The sequence below is a fragment of the Pagrus major genome, chromosome 21 (assembly GCF_040436345.1).
Source record: "Pagrus major chromosome 21, Pma_NU_1.0".
Classification (NCBI taxonomy): Eukaryota; Metazoa; Chordata; class Actinopteri; order Spariformes; family Sparidae; genus Pagrus; species Pagrus major.
The window spans coordinates 7391944-7405287 of NC_133235.1; the positions used below are offsets into that span (position 1 = coordinate 7391944).

General features: G+C 38.5%; 1 protein-coding gene across 1 annotated transcript in view; it reads right to left on the reverse strand.

Annotated features, from left to right (window-relative positions):
* Nucleotides 1-13344, reverse strand: part of pappa2 (pappalysin 2) — a 75223-nt gene that overhangs the window by 42529 nt on the left and 19350 nt on the right. Inside the window, exons 5-11 of the mRNA XM_073491615.1 lie at nt 12968-13116; nt 8956-9095; nt 8684-8837; nt 7977-8169; nt 6934-7067; nt 1898-2080; nt 866-1169 (exon numbers count right to left, since the gene is read on the reverse strand). Of these exons, the coding sequence (XP_073347716.1) occupies nt 866-1169; nt 1898-2080; nt 6934-7067; nt 7977-8169; nt 8684-8837; nt 8956-9095; nt 12968-13116 (1257 nt within the window). The remainder of the gene's footprint in view (nt 1-865; nt 1170-1897; nt 2081-6933; nt 7068-7976; nt 8170-8683; nt 8838-8955; nt 9096-12967; nt 13117-13344) is intronic.

Below are 13344 nucleotides of genomic sequence, written 5' to 3' on the forward strand. Positions count from 1 at the left end.
CGGTAATCATTTGGACACCCACAATACGAGACAGGATACCGTGTAAACTGATTCAACTCAGCCCCGAAACTTCAGCATGATTTTTTTTTTTTTTTTGATTGAGTATATGCTTGTTGAAACAGATTTGGATCAGTAGCCACAACTCAGCATCTGCATGTTGGAAACATTTGTGTTCAGAGCTTTTCAAACAGAACCAGACCCAAACACTTTAGAGAGACAGATAACTGTGGATTAGCAGATCTGAGGTATGCTGTGGAGCTTGTACTGAACGTTGGCTCTAAATGACTCAGCCTTATTTTCCTCTGAGCTTCTGATGTCTGACAAGGCAGTGTGTGTGTGTGTGTGTGTGTGTGTGTGTGTGTGTGTGTGTGTGTGTGTGTGTGTGTGTGTGTGTGTGTGTGTGTGTGTGTACCCAGCATTTGCAGAACACAGCCTCCATGTTATAAATATTCTTGTACACCTGAGAGAAAACAGGACTTGTGAACTTGCCTCAGGTGGTGTTCCTGGTATTTCAGGGTGGTTTGGACAGAAAAATAACAGACCTGTCAATTCCCATTATGTATTGTGGTTACCTACTGCATAACATCTTTTTCTCAGATTTATGAGCATATATTTCTCTGTAAACGCCTTCTGTATTGATGTAACACTAATGCCACTTGCAAAATTGTTGCTTGTTGACCCAGTTCACATGATTGAGATTTATTCTCCAGCTGGAGTCACTATTGCAATGTATGGAGTAACCTAATATAGCTTTTGCTGCAAAATAACAGTGAAAACATGACTGTAAGACAATCTTAACTAAAAACCTAATTGAAGTGAAGGCAAATAAATGAAAAACAAACACCTGACATCATCCAGCATCTACCTGTCAGTGAATGTCTGCTGGGTCTGAGGTGATGGGGATTTGCTGGTGAAGGGTGGCTGCCTCTGAATCCTGTAGAGCAGAGGTTGGCAGCTGGAGCACAGAGGGCTGCCAGGTCCTGAAGACAACATGGCGGCATCGATCTCCAACTTCTCATCGAAGGTGCACAGTTTTATGGCGGTGATGGCAGAATTGTGGGTGTCGAGGCGCAAAGTAAGGGGCATGTCACAAAAGACGTGCTGTGGCCCGAGGTTAATGCTTTTCCCCGTGTCTGTTATCAGCTCTATATTGGCTATGGCTGGGTTGTCTGTGACAGAGAAATACAGATAGATTGATTCATTCAACCTTTATTTAAATCTCGAAAAATCATTGAGGGCAAGCCCTCATTTTCAATGATGTCGAGAGCACAAATATAACTGAATGGGTGCAAAAATGTGATAACAAACAGAAATAAACGTACATGACACAGAACAAATAAACAGAACAGGTACATAAAAATTATAACAGATAAGAAACAAGATAACAGAATACAAATAAAACTAGTTCAGGCTAAATATGCAGTAAATCTTCTTACTCGTGTATTCATTGACAGTGGTATAAGACTGCTGTTTTTTCTTTACCTACCGGTTGAATATCAGTACAATGAGCAACTGCCTTTAAATCATTCTGGTTAGCTGAAAAAAAGTTATATCTTCATGATTGTGTATATAAGAGATCTGTCAATTTCTGCAACAACTTCAGCTTCTGGATACAGAGAATCTGCTTCACTTGTTATTTATGTGTCTCTAACGACTTTGTAAAACTTTTCAACTGCATAGTTTTCTTAGAGTCCTGCTGACTACTATATCACATCTCCTGTTGCCTTCATATAATAATCAATAACACATTTTACACATTTAGGAACATATTTTATGCGCACAGAATTGCAAGCAGTTGTTTGAAGTGTCAGCTTTGTTCATAGTGCCACAGTATCTACAGTAGTGCTATCTGACATAGAAAATTGACGGTATCAAGTTGTTATAGAGTGACACTTACTTGAGGAGATGTAGGTAACCCAGAGGGTAAGTGCGTGTGGAACAATAGGGTGGAGGAACCTTAGAGTGAGGGTGCAGCCCTCCGTGTCGGGACATGGTGAGGTCACATTAGTGTCGTAGAGGCTGAGCTCAGGACTCCAGGCCTGGAGACTGGGTTCACAGGGCTGCTCCACATCAGGTGGGCCTGCAGTTTAATAACATCACAGAAACACACGTGAGGACTCTCAATTACTTCATCTGCTCCATAACCCTAAAGCTGGGAATGCAATATGAATCATAATCCAGATTCAGACATGACGGTTATTAGAAAGCATGGTGCACCTGCATTACCTCCACTAAGCAGAGAAGCACACCATTAACAGTGGATAGATTGAACCTCAGAGCACTCAGTGTACTTGACCGACATGTTTCTCATTCATTCAGACATATGATAAAACCCTTCTCACTGTTTGAGCACAATGGACTTGAGCAACATTTTCTATTCTTTTAACTACTGCTGTTGTTCTGAGTGGGGCTGTTCTTTGTCAAGCAGTAAAAACTGTAGTTAGAATGTACAGGCTAAAGCATGAGTCTGAATACCTGTTACTGACAAACATACACACTATAGGTCCACTGTTTAGCACTTGAGTAACTGTAAGATTAAAAAAAACTAAAAGATTTTTATTTTTAATGCAAATGTATATCGGTTCCAAATATTGGTTATCAGTCTTCTTGATAACTTATAATCAGTATCAGCCCTGAAAAAAAACAGCCCTGAAAAAAAAAAATACACACACACATCTATCTATCTATCTATCTATCTATCTATCTATCTATCTATCTATCTATCTATCTAATTATGACTGAAATGTGCTTTATTTGGAAGCAATTTGTGATGTGATTGACTTTAGTCATTGTGTACTATTAGATGAATCCCCTGCTTCACTGCTCCGCCGCACCAGTAGGGAGAGCTGAGGTCCAGAGGTGAACCGATCCCCCTTCCCCCTCCCCCTTCCCCTTCTTTTACAACCTCTGTATGTGAGACTTTCTCAGCAGCAGCAGACGCACCTTTACAAAACAGAGGGCGCCCAGCCACCCACTCCCCACACAGCAACATGACATAATTGACTTGACGTGTAAATGAGCAATACAAAAACCGGATGAAATGAATGCAAACAAATTTAAGGCAGCTGGTACGGGTCGGCACCGGGGTCGATCCGCCAAGATGACGAGATAAGCCCAGAGGCGGCTGCTACAGAGCCGGTTACTGTGGGTGACTGCCCGCTCTCTCTTTTTTTTTTGCCCCTGCAAATGGAACAAAGACAGAGGCTGTGTTTGTATGTGGTGCCTAACAATAACTTGTGTGTCCGATCTGGACAGTGACGTTTGTCCATGTCAAAATACTTATCACATATTGCAGGGCTGGTATTATTTTTAACAAATAAGGCTGCTGAAAACATTTTTTAAATTTTTTTTAATATATATTTGTGTCCAACTATTTTTCATTTTCAAGAAATGTTTATATAATGAACCTCCCCCACCCTTTATTGCATAACTAAATATATGAAACAAACAATATTCATAATTAGGAGTAGTACAGTATCAACAAGTTTATTGTTCAGCATCCTTTTTAAGAGAGAATAAATGATAAAAATGTATCTTATCCACTTCTATTTAGCAGTGAGGGATGTAACACATTTATCACTATTACTACCAGCACTGTCATTACTAACAAACAGAATTTTCCAGCTAAGAAAGTTACGAGTCACCCCCCCATACTAAAAGCATGGCCCACATTCAAAAATGCAGTAGTAACTCCATTACACCAGACATAATGACTTGTTAATTGTTGAGCAGCATTAGTGATTAGCGCAATGGAATAACATTATTGTAGTGTTATTATCAACTGTATCCCAGGTGAAAGACAAATAAAAGGATGTTAATAAGGTGTTACATATTTCACACCCATTATGATCAGCCATGTGTGGATCGGCAAGTGTTAGAAAGACAAAGAACGCCAGGTACATGACGTGGACATTGGCCTAAATAGATACAAATTCTGTAGGCTGTTGCCATTTCAGTTTCCTACATTTTTATAACTGCTGAAGTACCAGACATATGAAGAAAATCTCAGATCTTAGATTAAAACTTTGGTTTGTTATATTAATTATTAGCAGGAGGAATGTCAAATGACGCATCTCCAATATTGAAAGAGACCTGTAACTACTGCTGACACTGAGCAGGTGGGATTTATTGTAGAGTTGGTATGCTTATATAAACAGCATATGGGACATACAGTTAGATCAGAGGAGGGATTTGGCACCACAAAAGTACAAGCAGTAAAGCAGAGCAGGTAATATATGGTCATGAGTCTGAAAATGCACCACTGGCAGATGATGAGCCATTTCTGCTTGCTAATTTCACTACTGGTTTGCTGCAGTTCGCATGCGAAATGTCCATGGAAATCACGGATTCATAAAAAAAAAAAAATCACTCAACTCTGCAGCATCATGCAGCTCTATAGAGGGCTTTAGACTGTGTTTGAATGTTGTTCTAGTTTTCATGCCGACAACCCCACTCACGTCTGTCAGGTTAATGCAACTTCAGTGGGATGATGGTGTTGCTCTGTGTCTGTGAGACAACAAGTATGCAAATGTTTGCTAACATGTTTGCCATAACAACTTTAGAATGTGATAATATGTTAATACTGTTTTTGTTTTTTTACTTGCCCTCAAGTGGCCTTTTTTTCCAAATTCAGGTTTTAAACTATCCAATAATGATCAAGTAGTAGTAGTTTGCATGATTCATCTAAATCATTAAAAGATACTTTTAGGTGTGTTGCATTTTAATCTTTCAATACTTGAATGTTTGCTAAACCACACAAAGGAATAATGATAGATATTTATCTAATCACTGTATCACAAACATTCCACTGTCTATATCAACTATCAATGCATGTTTATAGAAGTAGTTCTGTATGCACTAGAATACTGAGCTATAACAAGCTGAGACAACAATTGTACTTGTTCTTATGCTCTGATGTTTTATTCATCTGTCAGTGTATTCTTTTTCATTTCTCATAATTATCCGTTTATACAACTTCTTTGCATATTTTATCTTTGGTTTAAGCATTGTCTTAGTACTTGTGGTTTTCTGCAAACTGCATTTTTTCCATTCTCATATTTTAACTGTACAACTGTGTAACTGTAAAGTTTATGGTTTTGTCATGTTTGGTATTTTGAATGTTCTTACTTAGATTATTGGTCAAAACTTATTCCCTCCATTCAAATACATACATTTCTATCTTCATCCATCAGTCGACTTAGAAATGTGATATTATATTCTCATTTCCCCAGTACAGTCTTTACTACCTCTCTTCCCTTCTCTCTTCTCTCTCCAAATTGCAGTACAATAAACAACATTGTTGACTTAATTTAACGTTTCTCATTTTGAATTATAAACCACTTTAATGCTGGATGCAGCCCATAAACTAATCTAATCTCCTAAACAGGAGCACAAGTCCTGAAATCGTCTGGTGTTTCCTCTTAGCCTGAGAACTTAAACCAGTCAAAACTGTGGCACCATATGGAAGAGATGTGAAAGAACATTTTGCCAACAGTATTTTGCCATTAAACTTCTGTTTAGTACCGCAAGCCATGATATCCGCATTGAATATGTCCAATTTCCCCCTCTTCCATCCCTTGCTGAAGGCGATATTGTCCATCTTTGCTGGCTGACAAAGTGACCCATCATGCATCATCGTCTTTAGAAGTAGGAAAGAGTGAAAAGGGAGCCAGGGAAGCCAGCAGACTGGCTGTCTCCTCAGCTGTGTGCATACCACTGTTTAGAGTAAGACTGTAATTGACTCTTTATCATCATTATGATCCCGCAGCGAAAGAGAGGGAGCCGTAATCCCCCCTGTTCCTCCTCACCGCTTGTTTTCAAAGCATAAATTCCAGCAGAGGATTTCCACATATTTGGGTAGAGTTTCCACGGAGGAGAAGGAAAGTGTTATTGTGTTGGTACGGTGTTTTGTTCTCCCTTTCTGTGTATCCCTGTCTCTCTTATTTTTCTCCTTGCTTTTGTTTACTTACTTGTGTTCCCTTTTCTCTTGTTTCTTTCCCCTCACTATGCATGTCATGTCAAAGGAAACCGGTCTTCTCCAGGAATTATGATTGCAATAACAAGGACCATGTGCTTACACGAACTGTAATGTTTCAGTACAGTGCTACAAGATACACTGTGTTTTGGCTGTTTTGTTTATGACAGAGTTTCAATGTTTGAACAGCACCCAAACGTTACACAGAGTAGACGCTTTGCTTAATAATGCTTGTTCTCGCTTTGGCTAAAACAAGACAGAGACAGAGAGAGGTCTGTAGCTGAGGGCAATTATCATTTAATGATTTTCTGCTTTTTCCTCTTCCAGGAGCCATTAGCCTTGCACGCACCTGAAATTTACGGGGAAGAGACGTGTGTGTGTGTGTGTGTGTGTGTGTGTGTGTGTGTGTGTGTGTGTGTGCATCTGTGTTTGTGTGTGTTTGGAGGGGAGGGGGTTGATCTGCTCTGTGGAAACAAGAGGAGAGGTAGGACTCAAGGACATAAACACAAACCTGAAACCCTAACATTCCTTACTGTCAATAATTATTGAAAGAGGAGAGAAAACTCAACTAAGTCAACTTTAGATTTTAGGAGTAAAGATGAGTAAGAACAACAGTCTGCCTCCTAAAAATACCAATTAAATTTTAGTTCGGCTTTATTTAGTTCAATAAATATGAATGGTTTAAAAATAACCTATTTTGATCAAGTAATGAATCCCTAAAAAACACCCTCTGTCTTTGTGTCCAACTCAGAATGAAAGCAATTTAGTTGCGGCATTTTTGCAGCTCCAACTACCTCTCATATTTAGTTCTGTTTATATTCACACCGATTTGATGCATTAAGAAGAGAAGTTTGGCTGCATGTTGCAACAGGTAAAATACAACTATTCTATATAAATATTTGTCCTTTTTTTAGACACACATTTGGAAAAACATACACACACAGTGAGTTTTGACTGACCAACTGCCTCCTCAGGTGTCCAGTAGCCTGACGTGTCACAGATGCGAGGTGAGGAAGCCTCGTGGGCGTACTGGTGGAAAACGCTGTCTTTCTCACAGTCTCCACAGTTGATAACAGACTCATGAAAGGAGGAACTGGGACAGAAGGAAACAGAGCTACTGATTATGACATTTCACACTTTGCCTTTCATTTGTCACGACAAGGAAAATGTGTCTCTTTGAAGACAAGATCAACAATAATGTTGAACCAACTGGCTTTTTTTGTCTTTGCTTTGATGACTGTTGGAGGAAGCGACAGTACCTGAATATTCAACAAGGTCAATTTCATGTCAAGGGCTCCAAATCAGGCTCAGAAATGTTTTGCCATGTTGTACATGTTGCAAATCCCATAATTGAACGTACACCAATCAGTTGTTTAATGTTCCGGTAATCTTTATTAATTCATAATATCAGGAAGTATGTAAGTAAAAGTCAGTGTTTGTTCAGGCGGGCATCATGCTCTGGTAAATACAAAATGTGAACAGGACCAATTAAAAAGATACTGGAAGGTATAACCAAGCATCAACTGCAATGAAAAGTTCTGTTAGCAGCCTGAATATGTTTAGAATCATCAGGCATTACACATAAAGCCACAGTCTGTTCACCCTGCTGCCATCTGGCAAGTGATTCAGAGGTATCTGCTGCCGTACCACCAGACTACAGAGCAGCGTCTTTCCTCAGGCTGTGAGACTCCTCAACTCATCCTGACACCATTGTCTCAGCAGCCTCAGGTCTATTTTGGCTTGCGTTGTTTGGAAAAGTGTGTGTGTTGGGACATATACGTCAATCATTTCTTAAATATGCACTGCATGAGTCTAATAGTTGCTCCTTTGGCCTGAGATGGGTTTAAAAAGAAATTAGAAGTTTGACACTAAAAAATATATATTCTTTGTCCATACTGAGGGTCAAGATTGTGGTTGAATTAGTTTTTAAAAGAGGAGATAAGTGTGGACATCACTCCTTTAAAAAATAAATGGTTATGATTAAGAACCCATGCAATCGTACCTCTGATAAAGTGGTCCCCTGATAGGCGGCACCCAGTAGATAGAGACAGAATCTGGACTTTGGGCTGTCACTATCGGGGCCAGAGGGATGGGGGTAGGTTGCCGGTCCATCAGCCACTTCTGGTAGACCAAGTCAAGATAACAGTGCATCCGTGCCACTTGGTTGGGAGTGAAATGGTTGGTGCAGTTGTCATCTGATGTGGTGCAATGAGAAGATAAAGCCCAGGGAATCATCATGGATCAGGTTAAAAAACACTGTTTTCTCCCACATGGTTGGGAGTAATTAGCTTCATTATTAATGTTACTGTTATTAATAAAAAAACAGACTGAGTTGGCTGTGTATTATACAAATGTTAAGATGCAAATCATTTTCCTATAAGCGGCTCACATCTGTCCCTTTTTAAAATGAACAAATGATATGGATTAAAGACTAATAAAAGACTTTTATAACCAAGAATCATACGTTTGTATTCCTACTGAATGCTATCTTACACAAAAGCACTGTTTCTAACTATGCAGTGGAAGGTCTATTCCATATCCTCTATCGTCACTACTCTAACAGTGTACAGTATACAGTCTACAGTGCCATGTTATTGACTTCTGTTCTGTTGGTCATTCTTTCTTTCCATCTGTCCTTCTATCATCTGACAGTATGCCTGCTGCTAATTACAAAAGGACAGGACAGTAAATGAGGTCTATTCACTGTACCTGTGTAACTCATATAATTGCTATAAGGTGTGTCCTGGTATGTGGTGACTCCGCAGGTGTCGGTGACAGCTCCAGGATCATGGCAGGCTTTAGATTTGGGTGTTGGTGCAGTGTCAGCACACAGATCTCCTGTCTCCATGGACGGGGTGGTCTCCTGCAAGTGCATATGACAGAGCTTCAAAGTAACATTTGGGATAAGGCAAAAATATTGTATGATAGAGGACAATAAACATTAAAAACATCCAAAAGGTAAATACATTTAACATTCTTACCTGACATGGGTCATCACAGGAGTCCCGCTCGCTCACCCCCTTGAATACATGGTACAGTCCCAAGATGTGGCCCATCTCATGGATCATGGTGTTGTGGTGGCCCATGGTACCAAAGTAAGATGGGTTCAGCACCATCCCACCTAAGGACAAACGATAACATTCACAGTGTGGGTCATAGTATTATTTCTTTCTAGATACTGAAAAGCGAGAAAAGGTTTGTGAGTCTTCACAAGATAGAAAATAAAATCAAAAACATTTTTCAAGACTAACAGCTCATTCCATTGCTAAGACAGGATGTAATGATTTGGAAAACTGTCCCTCAGCAGGTGAACCTGTTAAGTGCCCTTTGTTGAGACAAAATATAACAGCATCTCAACATCAACATCTCTTGTTTCAACTTTTGTTCTGTATCTAAAAAACATTAAACCATGTTCAGTCTATTACTCCAGTACAAACCAAACATCTGATCACAAAAATGTGGAATTGTGACTACCAACTTTGTGGTTACTTACCGCCACCACAGCAAGCTGGCATTTCCAAAACAGAAACAGACCACCACAGTAAAAAGACTGAAAACTGTGACACTTAAAACCAATTAGGAATGAAGTAAAACTTTAGTACCTAAACCAAAAGCAGCAACCAGTAAGGTGGATATGGGCCATTTTTGCCTGTTTTGTATGTAGAAGAGTGTGCTACAGAAACATTAAATCCTCCGCCCCTTGCTTAGGGCAAGGGAAGTTATATTTTTGGTCCCTGTTGTCCCTTGTCTGTCCACTAGTTAGCAAGATATCTCAAAATATGTAGACAGATTTCAATGAAATTTGGTCCCAAGTTAATTCATGAAGGATGGACAAAAATAAACTTGTTTATCTGTGCTGACCTCTGAATCATAGGTTAGGTAGGTATGGTTGCAAAACAACAGGGCAAGATAATACCTTTTTTTTGCCAATATACCTCCTTGAATGGAAAAAAAGAATTTTGTTTGTGTTTTATTTTTGTAGTTAAAAAATATAAACTTAAGTACAAAAAAAATCAAATACTGAATAAAAATCCAAATCCAAAAGATAGCAATTTTAGAATCAGCTATGGTTTGGGGCTATGGTGAATTCTTACAAAAATGGCCTTTAAGTGGATATACAGGTTTTCTGCACTATGCTGATAATGGCAGAATCAAGAACAGACATGACGGTTATTGGTTTTCTAATTAGAAACAGTATTCAGTGGTGAAAACATTGAACAATAAAGACATTAAATTCGAAGACACTAAACAACAAGGCCTCCGGAGACGACTTGTCATCCACTAACTTGTTTTTAAACAGGGACAGATGCTGAACAACTGAAACAAATGTCATGAGGGAGACTTTCAAAAGAGAACTACATTCACCAGTTTAATTTGAAAATATAACATCTACTCTGACAATATTACTGGTAGCATCAAAGCAAAGTTTCCAACTTAAATCAATTAATAGCTACCGCAAGCCTATAAATATACAGAACAACAACATTTTACCTCAAAATGGAATTAAAGCTTTTTAGAACAGAAGCCATGGCAGACCTAAGCTACAGTTTCCCTTCTGGCCACACAAACCAGTAAAGTTTGTAAGTTTAATTTTGATAAACAGCCTGTGTTCAAAGTTATAATATGTAACATTTCTTCATTAAAATGTCTTATACAAAACGAGGACTTTGTAATGTATTTGTTGAGTTGTGTACATCCATTATCCCAAATGTTTCCAACAAAGTTCAAACCCAGAGAAATCTGTAATTACTGTATACTCAAGGTAACAGTGCATTTCACTTTGTCACCTGTAGCTATACCTTCCGGGAGAGAGTCAGAGAGGGAGAAAAGAAGTCGGTGAACATGACTAAATGTAACGTGAGCAAAACTTGACAACATTATCTCTGGCCAACATTTCTGCCTCTGTCACACAGATTTTGATTAGCACTGGTGGCTGTTTAACAACGGAGAACAACTCCCATATAATACTTGAAGTCTTTTGCATTGTTTTGATTGAGATACCCCTGGTGGCAGAAAGTACATTATGTGGATTTAAACAAATCTGTCTCTCCCCTTTTTGAGCAAAGAAGTAAAAATAAATGTATATTTAAAATGTATACATTATAGATAATTCAATTCAAAATGTCTGTGAAGATGCATTTTTTCATCATTTTTTTTTAAATCAGCAGTGACTTACTCTTTTTTATCTGATAAATGCTTAAGTGCAAATATCTTTTCTGTTAACAGTGCAGTTGTCCTGCTCTGACTATGCTGTACACACATTTTGGCATTACTTAATGCCTTAATGTCTTTGGAAGTCAGCCGAAATAAATTTGTGCCAGCTAATTTGACGTGTTTTAAAAGGCTACAGCCAATAATTATTGTCACTGAATCAAGCGGGTATGTTTTAATTACTCAATCAAATGTAGTCTATCACATTCCTAAATAAGAAATGCCCAGCAGAAGTTACCAGAGCTTAGTGACATTAACATTCAAATAAGATGGCTTATTTGTTCTGAACAAATTTGATACAGAAGTATAAAATTCATATATTTTATTAGTAAATATTAAATTAGTAATAAATGACTAATATTATACAAATCAATACATTGTCGATTGTTTTATCACTAGCTTGTGTAGAGTAAATGAAACAAGACAAATCTTTGTTGACTGTGCTAATTCTTTGACTTTAACATACTTATCAAACAAAGTACTAGTGTTGTCAAAAATATTGGACTATCAATAAATATTGATTGATAAATATCGCGCACTTTCTTCTCTCCAACAGCAAGATGACACAAAAACTGCTGTAGTGCCCACATAGGCCCGCTTCCTCACACCAAATTACATTAAATGCTGTTGTGTTCATCACACACTCACACACTACACAAGCCTTGCTATATTTAAAAAGAAAAAAAAAGATGCAGTCAAAGTTGTGTCAATTTTTCCTTGTGGTATCGAACATGGTATCAGATGGATACTTTTCAAGGTATTGAATTAAAGTTAAAAATGTCAGTATTGTGACATCACTTCACGGTACTATGTATAATGAACTGCTAGTAAATCAGAACCCTATCTGACATCAAAATTTTATTGTTTTTATTGGTCTGTTGATGCAGGAATTTACTGAAATCCTGGCAATGTAATAGGGTTTTTTTGTGTTTTTTGTGTTTCTGCTGACAATTGCACACATTATAAATTGATTGAAGGAACATTCTGTCCTACCACATCTTAAATATGTGCTATTTAGCCAAGATATGGAGGCTGGACAGATCACTGGAGTAAAGAGATATTTCTTGAAAACCTCTTAATGTTAGTTTGTGACTTTCCATCAACATGGTGCAACAGAAAAACAGATTCTTGAGACCAATCAACAGTTTTCTACTCTTCAGTTTGAGTGATGACCCGCCCACATCCTTATAAAATACATGGCAAGTTGTATTATTTGAACCTGACATGCTCTTCCACACACCTAGCAGAAGAGACTTATTTATTATTTCTCGATGTAGTGAGTCTGTAAAGTTTGCTAAAGGGACATGTGAATTCCTCCAGTGACACGTTTGCTTCCACTAGAGGTACATTTACCCCATATGTCTCCTCCTTTTGATTCCACTCGGGGTTTTTTTTACCGGCACAAGAAGAAAACAGCGCATAAGTAAATAAAGAACAGCTGGAAAGTGGGCATGGGTGGCAACAATGGTACAGAGCCCACACTGCCGTTTGTTTGTTTGGTTGTTGTTGGGTTGATTAGCCTTTTCCAGTGGAAAGGGGCCTAATGATTGGAAGAGGAAAGAGGCATCGTGCCGGGAAAATCTTTCCCAGCTCCAGTTGCTCACCATCTCGTTTGGACATCGTCAACAAAGACAACAAAGGATAAGGAAGAGATGAAGGTATGGACAAAAAGTATAAAGACAGATAACGGATTAAAATTCAAAGTGAGATACAGAAGCAAGAGATGGAGGGATGACATTTACGTATAATATAGAGTAGGTAGATGTTATTTCACATCCGTACCTTGGTGAGTAAGAGCCTCCTTTGCCCATGGCCAGGTTGCAGCTCCTGCCAGTTCTTCACGCACCGAATTGCTGGCAAAGAAAACATTGAGTGTGTCCGTGCCGCTCAGCTGTAGCTCCTCCTTTAGCTCTTTCACACTCATATAGGCCCTGCAGAAATGGAAAGAGAAAACATGAAAATATTAGATCACTCTTCTGAGCTAAACAGGACTAGGCCTATTTTCCCGGTGTCCTCGAGGATGGTGGGGTGCTTTAAAAGTGGGAACATGTTAATGATTGTTACTTTTAACTAACTTTTACTTTTAACTTAACTTTTTTTAACATAAACTTGGCCTTATACAACATGAGAATATGTTTAGTTAATAAAAAAGGGGAAAA